The sequence below is a fragment of the Drosophila subpulchrella genome, chromosome 2R, assembly GCF_014743375.2.
Source record: "Drosophila subpulchrella strain 33 F10 #4 breed RU33 chromosome 2R, RU_Dsub_v1.1 Primary Assembly, whole genome shotgun sequence".
NCBI lineage: Eukaryota > Metazoa > Arthropoda > Insecta > Diptera > Drosophilidae > Drosophila > Drosophila subpulchrella.
The window spans coordinates 858462-873577 of NC_050611.1; the positions used below are offsets into that span (position 1 = coordinate 858462).

A 15116-nucleotide genomic window follows, 5' to 3' on the forward strand; every position below is an offset into this window, starting at 1 on the left:
TGTACCTTTACCTTGTTTGTTTTGCCTAGTGAAATGCCCACTCCAACACCCACAAATCGCAAAAGTTGTGAAATTTCTTTTAGTGTAAATTATATTAAATTTTATTTAATTATCAATACCTATTGAAGTGTTAAGAGGTTTTTAAATTGGACCATGAGTAAATATAATTAGTAAATATATTTGCGTATACTTTAAACTGGTTAAAATTTAAATTATAAAACTTTACATTTTAATTTGATGACAATTTCGCAAAATGTAAAAAATGTATATGAACATATTTTCGTGATCAGGCAAGATGATGATAATTTGCATTACTTCTTGAGGGCGCAGAAATATATTTCATTTTTTGAATTATACATATTTTGCGATTGCGACATTTGACACAATTTCATGATGTTCTAAACGCATAAAAAGGGAATACAAGTATCGACTGAGTTTTTTTTTTTCTTAGAGGAAAAATAACTTTTTTTTTAAATTAAACACTTAATCCCCCGGAAAAAGCCAAGTGCATGGATCACTTTAAGAATGATCTTATCTGCTTCAAACCCTATCTGAATCTGAATTGATGGCGAATCGATTCAGCAACGGAACTTTAACCATCAGACAATGAAAAGGAGGCAGTGCTAGGAAGTACAGCGTAATGGGTGATGTTCCCATCATTATTATTCGTACTTCTTAAAAAACTTTTCAAAACATTTGGAGAACTCGGAAAACTGCAATTTTAGCCTTTTCTATATGGGCCGTTCTTTAGAAACCGAACATATTTTTGGGTTGACATTTTTGATTTGACTGAAACTTTTTTGACGTATAGTCTTGAGTAAACAGGTGTATCCTGATTTGGCCGAAATAAAATAATTTTTTTAGTTACAATTTTTTTAAAGGTTATAAAAAAACGAGCTGTAGTTATCCGATTGACTTCAAGTCTTTTGTATAAAATCCTCTGAAACCACTCCTTTTTAACATTTTCCTTTTTTTTACTTTAAGCAATTTGAACTACATAAATTATTTTGTTTTCGGATAAATCCCGGTACACGTGTTTACTTATTTAAAAAAAGTTTCAGAAAAATCGAAAATGTAAAAAACTATTTTTTGCGAAATACGTTTGGTTTGCAAAAGAACGGCCCATATATTTGATTCGATTTACAAATTAGTCAGATGGATTCCTTGAGAGAAGGAGAATGGAACCTCTGATAAACAGATGCACTATATCACCTAATTTTTTAAGCAATTTGCGACTTTTTGATAAGAAAGAAAATTCGTAAGTAAAGTAAGCAGGATTAAAAAATGGAACACCAATGATTTATGGATAAGCAAACTTGACAAAGTGGCCTTTTGAGACCAAAAATAGGGAATTTTGAATGCCGTAATATACTACTATTATGATATTTTTGCCCGAAAAACCGTATTTTTCATTCAAATCAAACGCCATTTTACACCATAAGTTTGGTCGACAATATTGCTTAAAATCCTTTAAAGGTTGCGTTTCGTATACCCTTTTTAGGCTCCCAAATCGACCTTATGTATGTAGATTGACTATCAGAACAAAATACCATTTACACTTTAACAAAATATTCAAAAAATGTGGGCGCTAGACAGCTAGCGCTATGGGCGTTTGTGGGCGTAAGAGTGGGCGTGGCACTCCGATGAAATAAACATGAGCTGCGCATGAAGCCCAAGAATCTGCATGCTTACTCCCAACATTCTAGATCTTATATTTTCCGAGATCCTAGCGATTATACGGACAGACAGACAGACGGACATGGCTAGTGATCCTGATTAAGATACTTAATAGGGTAGGAAACGCTTCCTTCTACCTTTTACATACTTTCCGATGAATCTAGAAAACCCTTTTACTCAACTAGCAATGGGTAGACCACTCCACTTCACATATCATATTTAAAAATCAAACTTTATCTCTTTATTCTAAGCAGTCTTTGCCAAGCTTATTTCCCCAGTAACAGAATCATTATTTTGATAGTCCCCAAAGTTTGTCCACGTATAGTTCCAGAGTCGGGGATCGGCTCGAGGATCAGCTGGCTTATTTGCAGGCGGCACGGCGGTGGAATTAAAACGCTCCAGTTCCACCAGTAATGCGTTTACAACCTCGGGGTACCTTAAATGTGTTAACAAAGTTTATAAAGTACATAATTGAGAGATTTCAGAACTTACTGCATTGCCAGATTGAATTGCTCACAGGGATCATCGCGAATATGGAACAAGCATGGAGCTGAGAAGGCGGTAGCCTTACAACTGGTTCCTTGAGAAGATTGCCCCTGGCAAGATACCGTGGCAGCTGCTCGTAATGTCTGCTGGTCCGCCCGACTTGGAAGCATCTTAACGGCTTCCAGGGCTTTGCCTGCCTTACTTTTGGCCACCATCAGCCAGTCGTAGAGCCGAGGATCTCGCTCCCCAGCCGGCCCATACCAGCCATCCCAACTTCCTCGGTAGTTGGTCCCCTTGACCAACTTCCAATCTCCAACGCTGAGGGCGGCACTGCCCCAAATATCATCGATATTATGGAGGATATTCAATCGCGGAGACGCCTTATCCTGGACCAGAGCCCGCCAAATGCTCTGGCCATCGATTGCTTTGCTAAGATTAGCTGGTTGACCTCCAGCTGCCTCCAGGAGCGTGGGCAGCCAGTCAATGATGTGCATAGTCTGATTGGACACCCGTTGGCTTTTCTTCAGGAGAGGTGACCAGATAAGCCCCGCTGCTCTTACTCCGCCCTCCCACAAGGTGTTCTTCACACCCTTCAGTGGGTAATTGGAGGCAAAGTTGAGGTTAAATCCTTGAGCTGGACCTCCGTTATCCGAGGAGAATATTATTATGGAGTTCTCCAGCATGTTGGACTGGCGCAGCTGGTCCACGATTTGGCCCACAGAGTCGTCCATTTTGGACACCATAGCTGGAAAGAATAATGGCGTTAATAATATAAATAAAATAATTGGGCGAATCCGACCACTGTTCTAAAAACTCTGAGCATGTTATAAACTGAACTATACAAAGCTTAAACCTCTTAAGAACCTTACGACCCATTAAAACTTACACTGGTCGGCATATGTATTTTGACAAAATAAAAGTTAAGTATACTCATAACTTGAATTTACTTCTTGTAAACTATAGGCATCAATGGAAAGGTAATTTCAATGCCGTTTGAATGATACAATACATTTCTTTACCCATTCAGTACTTATTGAAAAGGACGAATTTGTGTAAATCAACTTTGAAATTAAAAAAAAAAACTTTTTTCCTCGTCTTGAAAACTTAAATTTTTTGATGCAAAAAGTTTCTTCAAACAAAAACAATAGTAACTGCAAAAAGAATTTTTCAAAAATCATTTTTCTTATATTTTTTATGATTTTTTGAAGGTGACAATGTCGGAAAAAATTTGTATGAAAAAGACAAAAATATGGCTCAAATGCCTGTTTTTAAGCATTTTCAAAAATTCATAAAAAATATAAGAAAAATGATTTTTGAAAAATTCTTTTTGCAGTTACTATTGTTTTTGTTTGAAGAAACTTTTTGCATCAAAAAATTTAAGTTTTCAAGACGAGGAAAAAAGTTTTTTTTTTTAATTTCAAAGTTGATTTACACAAATTCGTCCTTTTCAATAAGTACTGAATGGGTAAAGAAATGTATTGTATCATTCAAACGGCATTGAAATTACCTTTCCATTGATGCCTATAGTTTACAAGAAGTAAATTCAAGTTATGAGTATACTTAACTTTTATTTTGTCAAAATACATATGCCGACCACTGTAGAAAGTTAAATTTGTAAGCGAACCTTACTTGTTTACATTTATGTCTTAAATTAATTGACAGTCTGTTTCGACACATCCTTTTGTCTAAATTAAAAAAAAGTAGGACACTAACCCGCGAATTTCCGACGCTTATAGTGTGAAATATGTCCCATCTTGATCACATCGTTGTCCGGAACAGGCAGCGGATTATACGGATTACTCGAGTGGCAGGCTGCGTGGGCCACGTAGAGGAATAGAGGACCATTGGTGGAATTGTGGTTGGCAATCACTTTGACCGAGTGGTCGGTTATCACATCCGTAGTGTACTGACCATGAAGGTCATAAGCCACTTCCGTGCCATTGCGCATATCCAGACCCCAGAGATTGTTCTCAACGGCGGTGTGATCGTTGTAATCTTGGTGACCCGACCAGAACCCCACGTGGCTTCTGAAGCCCCGATGAAGTGGAGTATATTTAAGCTTCCAATGGCCCAAATGCCATTTTCCAGCAATATGAGAGGTGTAACTGCAAACAGAGATATGGTTCAAAATGTATGGTTATAAACCAAGAAATCTTAGCGACCTACCCCAACTCATTTAAATACTGGGGTAGGATCTTCTCTTCCAACGGCAAGCCCCGCGGCTCAGCAGCATACAGAACTGTGTGCTGCATTCCTATAAAAAGTATTTCGTAAGGAATAATTTCCAGAGAAGTACAATATTACTTACCCGTATGTATGGGATACTTCCCTGTCATAAGTGCAGATCTGGAGGGTGTACAGATAGGTGCCACATAGTAGCGATTCAGAATAACACCGGAATATGCTAGGGCATCAATATTGGGCGTGGGAATCTCTGCCGAACCATGAAATCCCACATCGTTGAAGCCCTGGAATAACAAATTTAAATATATTAAGAAATTTCAACGGTTTTGCATGGTTGTAACAGACTTACCAGATCGTCAGCCAAAATAAATATAATGTTTGGCTTCGTAGGAGGTTTTTCCTCCTCACATGAAAATAGGCTTGGTAGCACCAAGCAAATCAGCCATAAAAACAGCATTGTCCCCTTGAAAAACTAAAATAACGAATCATATATGCAACCATAAGTCAACAATTAGTTACAACTAATTGATGTATTGCCGAGATTCCCAGTGACAACAATTACGAGACCGGGCTGATTTCAATTGATTGATCATCCCCCGATTTGCATCGTGGCATTGATCGTCATCTGGGTTGGAATTCATTTGCCTGAATGGAACTGAATCAGCATTTGCACTCAAAGCGACCTCAATTTGGATGGGCCACGCTTCACCTGCACTGAATTAATTGATTCACAGCGTGGGTTCTACATTTAAGATGCAATTTATTGGTCATAGGGATACCCTCAAGAATTTATGTGAGGGATTCGAACACACTGTTTGAGCATTGTTCAAAGTGATTGTGCCATCTAATTAGCATGTAAATTGCGTTTGTCGCTGTTTGTACCGTTAATGGGTCAACAAGTGCCACACAGTAATCAGAAAGCTCAAATTAAAAAACCAAATTAGATTCGGAGACTCTTTTCAGGCAGATCGACCTTTTAATGCTCTTATAGGTTATAACTTATAACAATAACAAAACAATGTGATAAGAATTATGATTGCTCGACTCCTCATCATGCGGAAATCAAATTTAAATGGATTTTTATAAGTAACGAAATTCAAGGAATGTTCTTTATCAGTAGTTTTCATTAAAAAAGTTATTTAAAACAAAAATGTATTTGATTTTACTGAAAATTCTGTTGACTTCTAATATGGGTGCACTTCTCACATCACGACCATTAAGTTGGCTCTTATACGTTCATATATAAAGCAGAGATTTTAAAAAATGGAATGGTCCGCAATGATTTCTCTTTTTTCTATGCAGAAAATTCTTTGTTATACAAACAATCATTCTATTGTTTTTCATAGGTCACTAACCCCTTCTGAGTTTCAAAGAAAATTTGTTTATGCAAATTCACTCATAAGTCAGTTGTATTATTTTTGTGACGATTACCAAAGTTCACGCCCTTACCGCTTTAAATTTTGTTTATTTTACTCAATTTTGGAATTAATTAAACAGATAAATAAACCGCAGTCAATATTTACTTAACGGGTAAACTTGTTAAGCTTTGTTATGCATGGTTGTCCTCGACTTTATTTGCAAATTTGTTTGACTTTTGGTTAACTTCAATTTGCTTGCATATACGTAGGCTTCTTTATATTTAGCAATGATTTGTGTTCATTGAACATTGGATTTTGAGAAGTTGTTTATACGGCTCTCACCGGTATGCCAACCGCCAACCGTTTTAATTCACGCGCCAAGTCAGACTGAACCAATTCCCAGGCAGCAGCAGAGCCGCAGACCTTTAACAGTGAAAGCAAAACGCTGTTAAAGATCGAAATCTATTCAAACTGTGGAAGAGAACTACAGAGCGTTTCGTCGGTTTTAACTGCATGGAAAAGCGAAAACTCTTGCTTTTGTTGACCCCCGGAACCAGAAATGGAAAACATTGCATAATAATTACATTCTTTATAGTACACAGAATCAGGTAAGGAACATCTACGAAAAACTCTGCATAATTCAATAAACTACTTTAAAAACATTTTATGTTCCGACGAATTTCCTTTAAACCACCGAGCTCCTGCCAAGCCGGCGGCAATACACTTTTAATGCTTAGCTTTAAAGTTACATCTAGAAGTACACAATGGGAAATAAATATAAGCTAGACAGGCAATAATTTCTTATAGAAAGCAACCAAATCACCCAATGCTTTATGTTTGTAACAGACCCCCCACGCGAATGGATGGCGTTTAGAGTATTTCCAGGTCCACATGACGTATCTCTGGGAACTGCGTCTGTTAAAAAAATAAGAATATGGATTAGGAAAAAAATAGCTTGAACATAAATCATAAAAACTAACCCGCAGATTCATTTCAATGCGATCAATTTCACCGCCCATCAGGTCCACAATGTTTTCGCCTTGATCGAGAAGAAAGCCCTCCAGATCCTCAACCTTTTGGAAGCCTCGAACCGTCTGCGGAGTTAAACCAAAACCTGTTATTAGCATGCCCAGAAGTGGGTCAATACCACGCACCGTAAGCAGTTTTGCGAGATCCTGTTTGTCCAGATACGAGCGCGTCAGCTCGCGACCGTCAAAGTCGAGCTCAGCCTGCGAATATATATATAATTTAGTCTCATAAAAGCCCTTGAAAAGCAAGGTCTCACCTTGTAGCGGACTCGAGCGTTGCCAATATCGATGCCTTTGACATCGTATATCGCTCTGATCATAACATCAGCCTCCAAAGCAGAGTTAATCTTTTCCAGACGCTCGGAAGCGATGGATATACCCACCAGGGCATTAGCATTTGTGTAAATGATAAAGGACGCCACGGCACCCAGGAGTGCTCCAATAACCAAGGATCCGGCTGCATCAAAGATTGGCGATCCTGTGTAGCTGCTCAATCCCATGCAAGCTCCAGCCACCATGACTCCAGTTACTGCAGCAGCGTCCTCGCAAAGCACCACATTAACGCAGGGATCCTTTCCAGAAATAACTGTTAAAACAGGTGGTAAACCACATCATACATTTTCATATTACACTTATAAATCTCACCATAATCCTTGAAGGTCATATTGTTTTCCTTAGCCGCTCGCTTGAGCTCGTTGATGGCCACCACCAGAGTGGCTCCCTCCGAAACCAGCGATCCCATCAAGATGCAATATACCCAAAACAGATCTGTTATGGGTTGCGGGTGTAGAATGCCGTCAATGCCGTGGTAAATAGACAGGCCACATCCAACACAGAAGATGCCTACGCCAGAAATCAGCGAAGAAACGTAACGCATGTTCATGTATCCGTAGGGATGATCGATGTCCGGACTTTGGGAGGACTTGTAGATACCAAAGGCCAGGATGAGCTGGTTGATCAAGTCCGCCAGTGAGTGGATAACCTCTGCAAACATGCTGTGGGACCCGCTGTACAGCCAACCTCCAGCCTTGAAAAGTAAGTTAGCCGCATTGCTGAAAGGAGCCATACCTTGTATTCGGACGTATTCACTTTATAAATTATGGTACTCACATGGCAATGGCGGTGGCCACCACTTGACCGGACTTCTCCGACTCCTTTCGGTTGTCAAGCATCACTTTGGTGCGAGATCCCATTTCCCTGCGATAGTCGCGCAACCGCCGTTTAACAGTGAAAAGATCTGCGGAGTCATAAACTTTAGCATTCACATTAAAGGTTGGACAGACACAAGGGTAACAGGCACTTACTCTGCTGGTACTGCTTGCGCTCTACCTCCCGCTTAAGTCGCTCCCGCAATAGGTTCTCCTTGGAGCCCCACACTTCGACGGCCTTGGCCTCCACATCGCGTCGCCAGTAGACGGTCATGGGTGGCTCTTGTTCGTACGGTGATCTCCGTTTGATTTTGGGCAGGCTTTCGAGGTCCGTAGCGGTCAGCAAGAAATCGCTTATGGCCCGATTGGGGGTCACAAAGTTGCGCTCCAATGAAGCGCGATAGTCGAATCGAGGTCGCTTGGGAGGAATCACGGGCATCGGAGGCGGTCCCTCTGCTGGTGGGGATTTAGAAGGGATATCTCCGGTCTTTTCGGCTAGCGCAGCTGCAGCCAAAGTTATTGCAGTTGGATCTGGTGCTGTTAGTGGCATGGTTTCAGTAGGATTCATAGGTGAACCTCCTCCCATCCCCACTGCACCACCCCCTGCTGCAGTGGAGCTGGAACGCAGACTGATGGCCCCTGCGGCCAAGGCCGGTTCATTGAGCTTGGTCACCGAAGGCAGATCGGATTTCTCAAACACAATCTCATTGATCTTGGAGTCCTCGATAGTGGTGCTGATAGATAGGATTCCCTTGGACGTCTTTACCTCAAAGTTCTTCGTTTGCTTTTCCTTCGGTTGGGCCTCTGGACCAGCGGTGGTCTCCTCCAGCACCGGTTGCTCCTTCTTTTTAGAATCACTGCCACCGGCAGTGCAGCGAAACTGGAGGAACATGCTGGGCCGCTTCCAGGGATGTGGTTTGAAGGACTCGCTGTCATTCCGCCGCCAAGGATTGCCTGCATCATGACGCAAGGAGCACTGGCTGAAGGCCCTTCCAAACTGCTGGTGTCTTCGATGCAGGATCTGCACGCCGCGCATCAGCATCCTGCTCTATAGGATTAAGGATTGTGGTTATCTTTGTTAAATGTACATATACTATGGCTTACACGGCGCGCTGCGTCACTATCAGACTATATGTAGATTGCAATCGGTTGTTTTCTATTGTTGGGGGTGCTCCGTGGTTTCACTTTTAGCGCAAACCTATGTACGTCATGCGGGGCAAATAGAACGGGGGGACAACGAATTGCGGGCGTAACTACTCCTGATCGGGTGACTCTGTGGATCGCCCCAGTCGGTCCTGGGGGCACAATCCTTGGGGCGTCGAGGGCGTGCTTGGATTTAGGTTTTAAATAGACATTGGCGAATTTTTTGTACTGATAATTTAACCATCACCGGCGCTTTTTGCCTGTGCTTTAGCCGTTGTTTTTGTGCTTTTCGTTTTTCATCAGTGCCACTTGGTCACACCAAAAACAGTTATGAAATGTTCTCACTGCGAAGCATTTACGGAGATGCATCTCCAGAAAGGGCCAAGAACAATTTTATAAAACTCGCTTGCTCAACTACATTAACTGTTTTTTTTTGGGTCCACTCGTTTACAGTATTGCAAAGAACTCTTCTATATAATCATATATAATCGTACTGCATTAAAATTATCCTTCTTGAAATCAACAAAATTCGGGCTTACCGAACTTTCGAATTTCGCTATTTTTTCTGATAGTGCAACAGATTATAAAAACGATGTAAACTAAAAGTTAGCTAAATCAAGCACCAGCCTTAATAGTATTAAGTTAATACAGGTTTCACCAACCTAGTTCTCAATTTTTTAAACATAGGAGCCATTGAAAATTGGGTACCAGATTCAAACCGTAAAAATCACACTCACTTATATTTTTTGGCCGAGTAACATATATACATATACTGAAGCAAATAAGAAAACAAGTCATAAAACATAATGAGCGATGAACAATTTCCGGTACATAAAGATAGAATAATATTGTGCTACGACTTCTAACGCTTCTAAATAGCATTTTCAGCCTTGGTTGTCCGAGGAAAATGATGAAATCTCTTGTGATGTGACTGTAGATCGACCAATGTCACCACCACCAGAAGAAATTGTGGAGGCTATGGAAATGGTTGAAGACCCGCCTTCATTACCAGAACAGAGAAGGGCTATATCTGGTAAACATGTGATCACCTGTCGCAATTGCGGAAATCCTCTGATCTGTTTCCCGGTTCGCACCAGATACTATACTTGCGCCGAGGTCGATGGCCAACTTTTTAAAGTCAAACAGATTAGTGCCAAAGTGGCACTGAATTATATCCTGAAAAAACACACGAAACGGGCGCCCTCAAAAAAAAAAATAGTTAAGTGTTAAATTAATGATACAAGAACAAAATTTACCAAAGGTCGACCTTCGCCAAAAAAAAATTTTATGTTAAAATAATTTTGAAAGGTACACAGAGAAAATAAAAAACCCAAAACTAGTCATCAATCGGGTATTTTTGCTTATCAATTTTGATCCCCTATGTTGCCATATCATATTAATATTTTCGAACATATGACATTGATATTTCCGAACATGTCAATTTGGTATTTTTCATACCAGATTGATATGCGCACTTATCAAAGTTGTGACCAAATTGTAGTATTTTTTAATATCCAACTGATGTACTTTCATATCAGATTGATATTTGTAATATCAATATTAATCAGCTAGATATAGCAAAATGGCAATTTAATGGAATGCTAGAATTGGTGTGGTTGACCATTCTAAAAGATGTAACCAACTAGACTAAATAAAGACTTTTCAAAATTAAAAGCCCACAGCAAATGAATGAATGAAAAAAATGAAAAATGAAATTTCAATTGGTTACATTTTTCAGAACTAATCTATTGTTTTCATAACTTTCTGCTGAGTGCTATCGATGATATATCGATAAAAGCTTTAAGCTTTTGTCAGCACTGGCTCAACAGCTGTTTTCTGCCGGTCGTTTTATAATCACTGGCTCTTGTTCGTACGGTGATCTCCGTTTGATTTTGGGCAGGCTTTCGAGGTCCGTAGCGGTCAGCAAGAAATCGCTTATGGCCCGATTGGGGGTCACAAAGTTGCGCTCCAATGAAGCGCGATAGTCGAATCGAGGTCGCTTGGGAGGAATCACGGGCATCGGAGGCGGTCCCTCTGCTGGTGGGGATTTAGAAGGGATATCTCCGGTCTTTTCGGCTAGCGCAGCTGCATCCAAAGTTATTGCAGTTGGACCTGGTGCTGTTAGTGGCATGGTTTCAGTAGGATTCATAGGTGAACCTCCTCCCATCCCCACTGCACCACCCCCTGCTGCAGTGGAGCTGGAACGCAGACTGATGGCCCCTGCGGCCAAGGCCGGTTCATTGAGCTTGGTCACCGAAGGCAGATCGGATTTCTCAAACACAATCTCATTGATCTTGGAGTCCTCGATAGTGGTGCTGATAGATAGGATTCCCTTGGACGTCTTTACCTCAAAGTTCTTCGTTTGCTTTTCCTTCGGTTGGGCCTCTGGACCAGCGGTGGTCTCCTCCAGCACCGGTTGCTCCTTCTTTTTAGAATCACTGCCACCGGCAGTGCAGCGAAACTGGAGGAACATGCTGGGCCGCTTCCAGGGATGTGGTTTGAAGGACTCGCTGTCATTCCGCCGCCAAGGATTGCCTGCATCATGACGCAAGGAGCACTGGCTGAAGGCCCTTCCAAACTGCTGGTGTCTTCGATGCAGGATCTGCACGCCGCGCATCAGCATCCTGCTCTATAGGATTAAGGATTGTGGTTATCTTTGTTAAATGTACATATACTATGGCTTACACGGCGCGCTGCGTCACTATCAGACTATATGTAGATTGCAATCGGTTGTTTTCTATTGTTGGGGGTGCTCCGTGGTTTCACTTTTAGCGCAAACCTATGTACGTCATGCGGGGCAAATAGAACGGGGGGACAACGAATTGCGGGCGTAACTACTCCTGATCGGGTGACTCTGTGGATCGCCCCAGTCGGTCCTGGGGGCACAATCCTTGGGGCGTCGAGGGCGTGCTTGGATTTAGGTTTTAAATAGACATTGGCGAATTTTTTGTACTGATAATTTAACCATCACCGGCGCTTTTTGCCTGTGCTTTAGCCGTTGTTTTTGTGCTTTTCGTTTTTCATCAGTGCCACTTGGTCACACCAAAAACAGTTATGAAATGTTCTCACTGCGAAGCATTTACGGAGATGCATCTCCAGAAAGGGCCAAGAACAATTTTATAAAACTCGCTTGCTCAACTACATTAACTGTTTTTTTTTGGGTCCACTCGTTTACAGTATTGCAAAGAACTCTTCTATATAATCATATATAATCGTACTGCATTAAAATTATCCTTCTTGAAATCAACAAAATTCGGGCTTACCGAACTTTCGAATTTCGCTATTTTTTCTGATAGTGCAACAGATTATAAAAACGATGTAAACTAAAAGTTAGCTAAATCAAGCACCAGCCTTAATAGTATTAAGTTAATACAGGTTTCACCAACCTAGTTCTCAATTTTTTAAACATAGGAGCCATTGAAAATTGGGTACCAGATTCAAACCGTAAAAATCACACTCACTTATATTTTTTGGCCGAGTAACATATATACATATACTGAAGCAAATAAGAAAACAAGTCATAAAACATAATGAGCGATGAACAATTTCCGGTACATAAAGATAGAATAATATTGTGCTACGACTTCTAACGCTTCTAAATAGCATTTTCAGCCTTGGTTGTCCGAGGAAAATGATGAAATCTCTTGTGATGTGACTGTAGATCGACCAATGTCACCACCACCAGAAGAAATTGTGGAGGCTATGGAAATGGTTGAAGACCCGCCTTCATTACCAGAACAGAGAAGGGCTATATCTGGTAAACATGTGATCACCTGTCGCAATTGCGGAAATCCTCTGATCTGTTTCCCGGTTCGCACCAGATACTATACTTGCGCCGAGGTCGATGGCCAACTTTTTAAAGTCAAACAGATTAGTGCCAAAGTGGCACTGAATTATATCCTGAAAAAACACACGAAACGGGCGCCCTCAAAAAAAAAAATAGTTAAGTGTTAAATTAATGATACAAGAACAAAATTTACCAAAGGTCGACCTTCGCCAAAAAAAAATTTTATGTTAAAATAATTTTGAAAGGTACACAGAGAAAATAAAAAACCCAAAACTAGTCATCAATCGGGTATTTTTGCTTATCAATTTTGATCCCCTATGTTGCCATATCATATTAATATTTTCGAACATATGACATTGATATTTCCGAACATGTCAATTTGGTATTTTTCATACCAGATTGATATGCGCACTTATCAAAGTTGTGACCAAATTGTAGTATTTTTTAATATCCAACTGATGTACTTTCATATCAGATTGATATTTGTAATATCAATATTAATCAGCTAGATATAGCAAAATGGCAATTTAATGGAATGCTAGAATTGGTGTGGTTGACCATTCTAAAAGATGTAACCAACTAGACTAAATAAAGACTTTTCAAAATTAAAAGCCCACAGCAAATGAATGAATGAAAAAAATGAAAAATGAAATTTCAATTGGTTACATTTTTCAGAACTAATCTATTGTTTTCATAACTTTCTGCTGAGTGCTATCGATGATATATCGATAAAAGCTTTAAGCTTTTGTCAGCACTGGCTCAACAGCTGTTTTCTGCCGGTCGTTTTATAATCACTTGATTGCCTTTTTTGATTTTGTTTTCCCCGTTTTGAACGACAAAATGTCAATGTTGATGCAAGGAGTGTCGAGATTAGCCCGCCAGTTCACCCGACCACTTGTTGCAACCCGCCATTTTGCGGCGGCGACGCCTTATGGTGCTGGAGATGAAGTTCTGGTGGAACGACTGGACGGAGCTCGCCAGGGAATCTCAGTTATTGGCCTAAATAGACCGGCGGCGAAGAATTCCTTTAGCCGGGGCATGGTGGAGACCTTTACCGACGTACTGGATGATATTAAGAAGGATAATGGATCGAGGGTTGTTGTAATAAGGAGTCTTTCACCTGGAATCTTCTGTGCCGGCGCCGACTTAAAAGAGCGCAAGGGTGAGAAGTGCTGCAGAAGTTATTTTAATCTGTATAATAATAGACATATAAATCAAAGGAATGAGTCCCGAGGAAGCCACCGAATTTGTAAAGGAGCTCAGGGGCTTACTCATTGCGATTGAGCAACTGCCCATGCCCGTCATCGCGGCTTTGGACGGGGCTGCCCTTGGTGGTGGTCTGGAAATGGCTCTGGCCTGTGACATACGCACTGCCGCTTCGAACACCAAAATGGGTCTAGTAGAGACGAGGTTGGCCATCATCCCCGGAGCCGGTGGCACCCAAAGACTGCCCCGCATCCTTTCCCCCGCCCTGGCCAAGGAGTTGATTTTCACGGCGCGAGTTTTAGATGGGGCAGAAGCCAAGGATCTGGGTCTGGTCAATCATGTGGTGCAGCAGAACGAAGCCAAGGACGCCGCCTATCAGCAGGCCCTTAAGTTGGCCGAGGAAATCCTGCCCAACGGACCAGTGGGCGTACGAATGGCCAAACTGGCCATCGACAAAGGCATGCAGGTGGACCTGGCAACCGGCTACTCCATCGAGGAGATCTGCTACTCACAAGTGATACCCACCAAGGATCGCCTGGAGGGACTCGCAGCCTTCGCTGAGAAGAGGAAGCCCGTCTACAAGGGGGAGTAAGGAAAAGTCACACCACTCCTAACGTTAAGCTGAAAATTGCATTTATAATTTAATCTGTTACTGTTGTATAAACGCTCAAGCGTCAAAGCCCAGTTTAATTGTTTTTATATAAATCATTCGATCCTATCGAGCTGCCAAATAACGTAAATTACGCTAATTGTAGCTAAGCTATTTTTTAATAGCTGCGATGACGCATCTCTATTTAGTCATGAAAATGCTAATTACAGCCATTAAATACCACCGGGCGACATACACTCCCATTTGCATTGCATGTTCCCGCGCAGCATAGAACTGGAATTAGATGCAAAATTCACCTTGATCGTTCTGTCGTCGAACTATGCGGAAATCGGAATTTCTTGGGAAGCCGTGAGTTAGAAAGTTCCTATTGTCATGCGAGTTGAGTGTAATTGCATGGCGAATCAGCCTACAAGTGCCAGCTTTAATACCGAATGACTGTGCCTTCGTTTGTCATTTGTACAGCAGGTAATTTGCATATTGCAAATATTA

The 15116-nt window shown here is 41.1% G+C and overlaps 6 protein-coding genes across 12 annotated transcripts; 3 read left to right on the plus strand and 3 right to left on the minus strand.

Annotated features, from left to right (window-relative positions):
- Window positions 1-1895: 1895 nt before the first annotated feature.
- LOC119550215 (arylsulfatase I) lies at window positions 1896-6147 on the minus strand. Of its 3 annotated transcripts, none has more exons than XM_037858775.1 (7): window positions 5871-6147; window positions 4697-4819; window positions 4472-4631; window positions 4330-4417; window positions 3877-4268; window positions 2170-2908; window positions 1896-2113 (listed from the first exon to the last, which is right to left on the minus strand). In XM_037858775.1, exons 2-7 carry the CDS (start codon window positions 4802-4804, stop codon window positions 1924-1926), a joined length of 1677 nt encoding a protein of 558 aa, XP_037714703.1. In that variant the 5' UTR covers window positions 4805-4819; window positions 5871-6147; the 3' UTR covers window positions 1896-1923. The 3 variants fall into 3 exon arrangements, with proteins under 3 accessions (XP_037714703.1, XP_037714702.1, XP_037714704.1); XM_037858774.1 differs by having other exon boundaries at window positions 5797-6147; XM_037858776.1 differs by having other exon boundaries at window positions 6048-6063.
- A 132-nt stretch (window positions 6148-6279) lies between these two features.
- On the minus strand, window positions 6280-9325 carry LOC119550214 (zinc transporter 9). 4 transcript variants are annotated; one of them, XM_037858770.1, is made up of 9 exons: window positions 8986-9321; window positions 8038-8929; window positions 7844-7985; window positions 7379-7785; window positions 6991-7319; window positions 6860-6934; window positions 6686-6799; window positions 6529-6620; window positions 6280-6456 (listed from the first exon to the last, which is right to left on the minus strand). In XM_037858770.1, exons 2-8 carry the CDS (start codon window positions 8921-8923, stop codon window positions 6576-6578), a joined length of 1998 nt encoding a protein of 665 aa, XP_037714698.1. In that variant the 5' UTR covers window positions 8924-8929; window positions 8986-9321; the 3' UTR covers window positions 6280-6456; window positions 6529-6575. The 4 variants fall into 4 exon arrangements, with proteins under 4 accessions (XP_037714698.1, XP_037714699.1, XP_037714700.1 ...); XM_037858771.1 differs by having other exon boundaries at window positions 6368-6620; window positions 8038-8924; window positions 8986-9325; XM_037858772.1 differs by having other exon boundaries at window positions 6368-6620; window positions 7844-7970.
- Window positions 9326-9733: 408 nt separating this feature from the next.
- Window positions 9734-10367, plus strand: LOC119550220. Its single transcript, XM_037858784.1, has 2 exons — window positions 9734-9851; window positions 9904-10367. Exons 1-2 carry the CDS (start codon window positions 9831-9833, stop codon window positions 10252-10254), a joined length of 372 nt encoding a protein of 123 aa, XP_037714712.1. The 5' UTR covers window positions 9734-9830; the 3' UTR covers window positions 10255-10367.
- A 146-nt stretch (window positions 10368-10513) lies between these two features.
- On the minus strand, window positions 10514-12051 carry LOC119550219. Of its 2 annotated transcripts, none has more exons than XM_037858783.1 (2): window positions 11710-12051; window positions 10514-11648 (listed from the first exon to the last, which is right to left on the minus strand). In XM_037858783.1, the coding sequence occupies exon 2, from the start codon at window positions 11645-11647 to the stop codon at window positions 10847-10849; it is 801 nt and encodes a 266-aa protein (XP_037714711.1). In that variant the 5' UTR covers window position 11648; window positions 11710-12051; the 3' UTR covers window positions 10514-10846. The 2 variants fall into 2 exon arrangements, with proteins under 2 accessions (XP_037714711.1, XP_037714710.1); XM_037858782.1 differs by having other exon boundaries at window positions 10514-11653; window positions 11710-12045.
- Window positions 12052-12444: 393 nt separating this feature from the next.
- Window positions 12445-13091, plus strand: LOC119550221. Its single transcript, XM_037858785.1, has 2 exons — window positions 12445-12575; window positions 12628-13091. Exons 1-2 carry the CDS (start codon window positions 12555-12557, stop codon window positions 12976-12978), a joined length of 372 nt encoding a protein of 123 aa, XP_037714713.1. The 5' UTR covers window positions 12445-12554; the 3' UTR covers window positions 12979-13091.
- Window positions 13092-13567: 476 nt separating this feature from the next.
- Window positions 13568-14701, plus strand: LOC119550218 (methylglutaconyl-CoA hydratase, mitochondrial). The gene is made up of 2 exons (XM_037858780.1): window positions 13568-13973; window positions 14032-14701. The coding sequence occupies exons 1-2, from the start codon at window positions 13652-13654 to the stop codon at window positions 14607-14609; spliced, it is 900 nt and encodes a 299-aa protein (XP_037714708.1). The 5' UTR covers window positions 13568-13651; the 3' UTR covers window positions 14610-14701.
- Window positions 14702-15116: the final 415 nt, after the last annotated feature.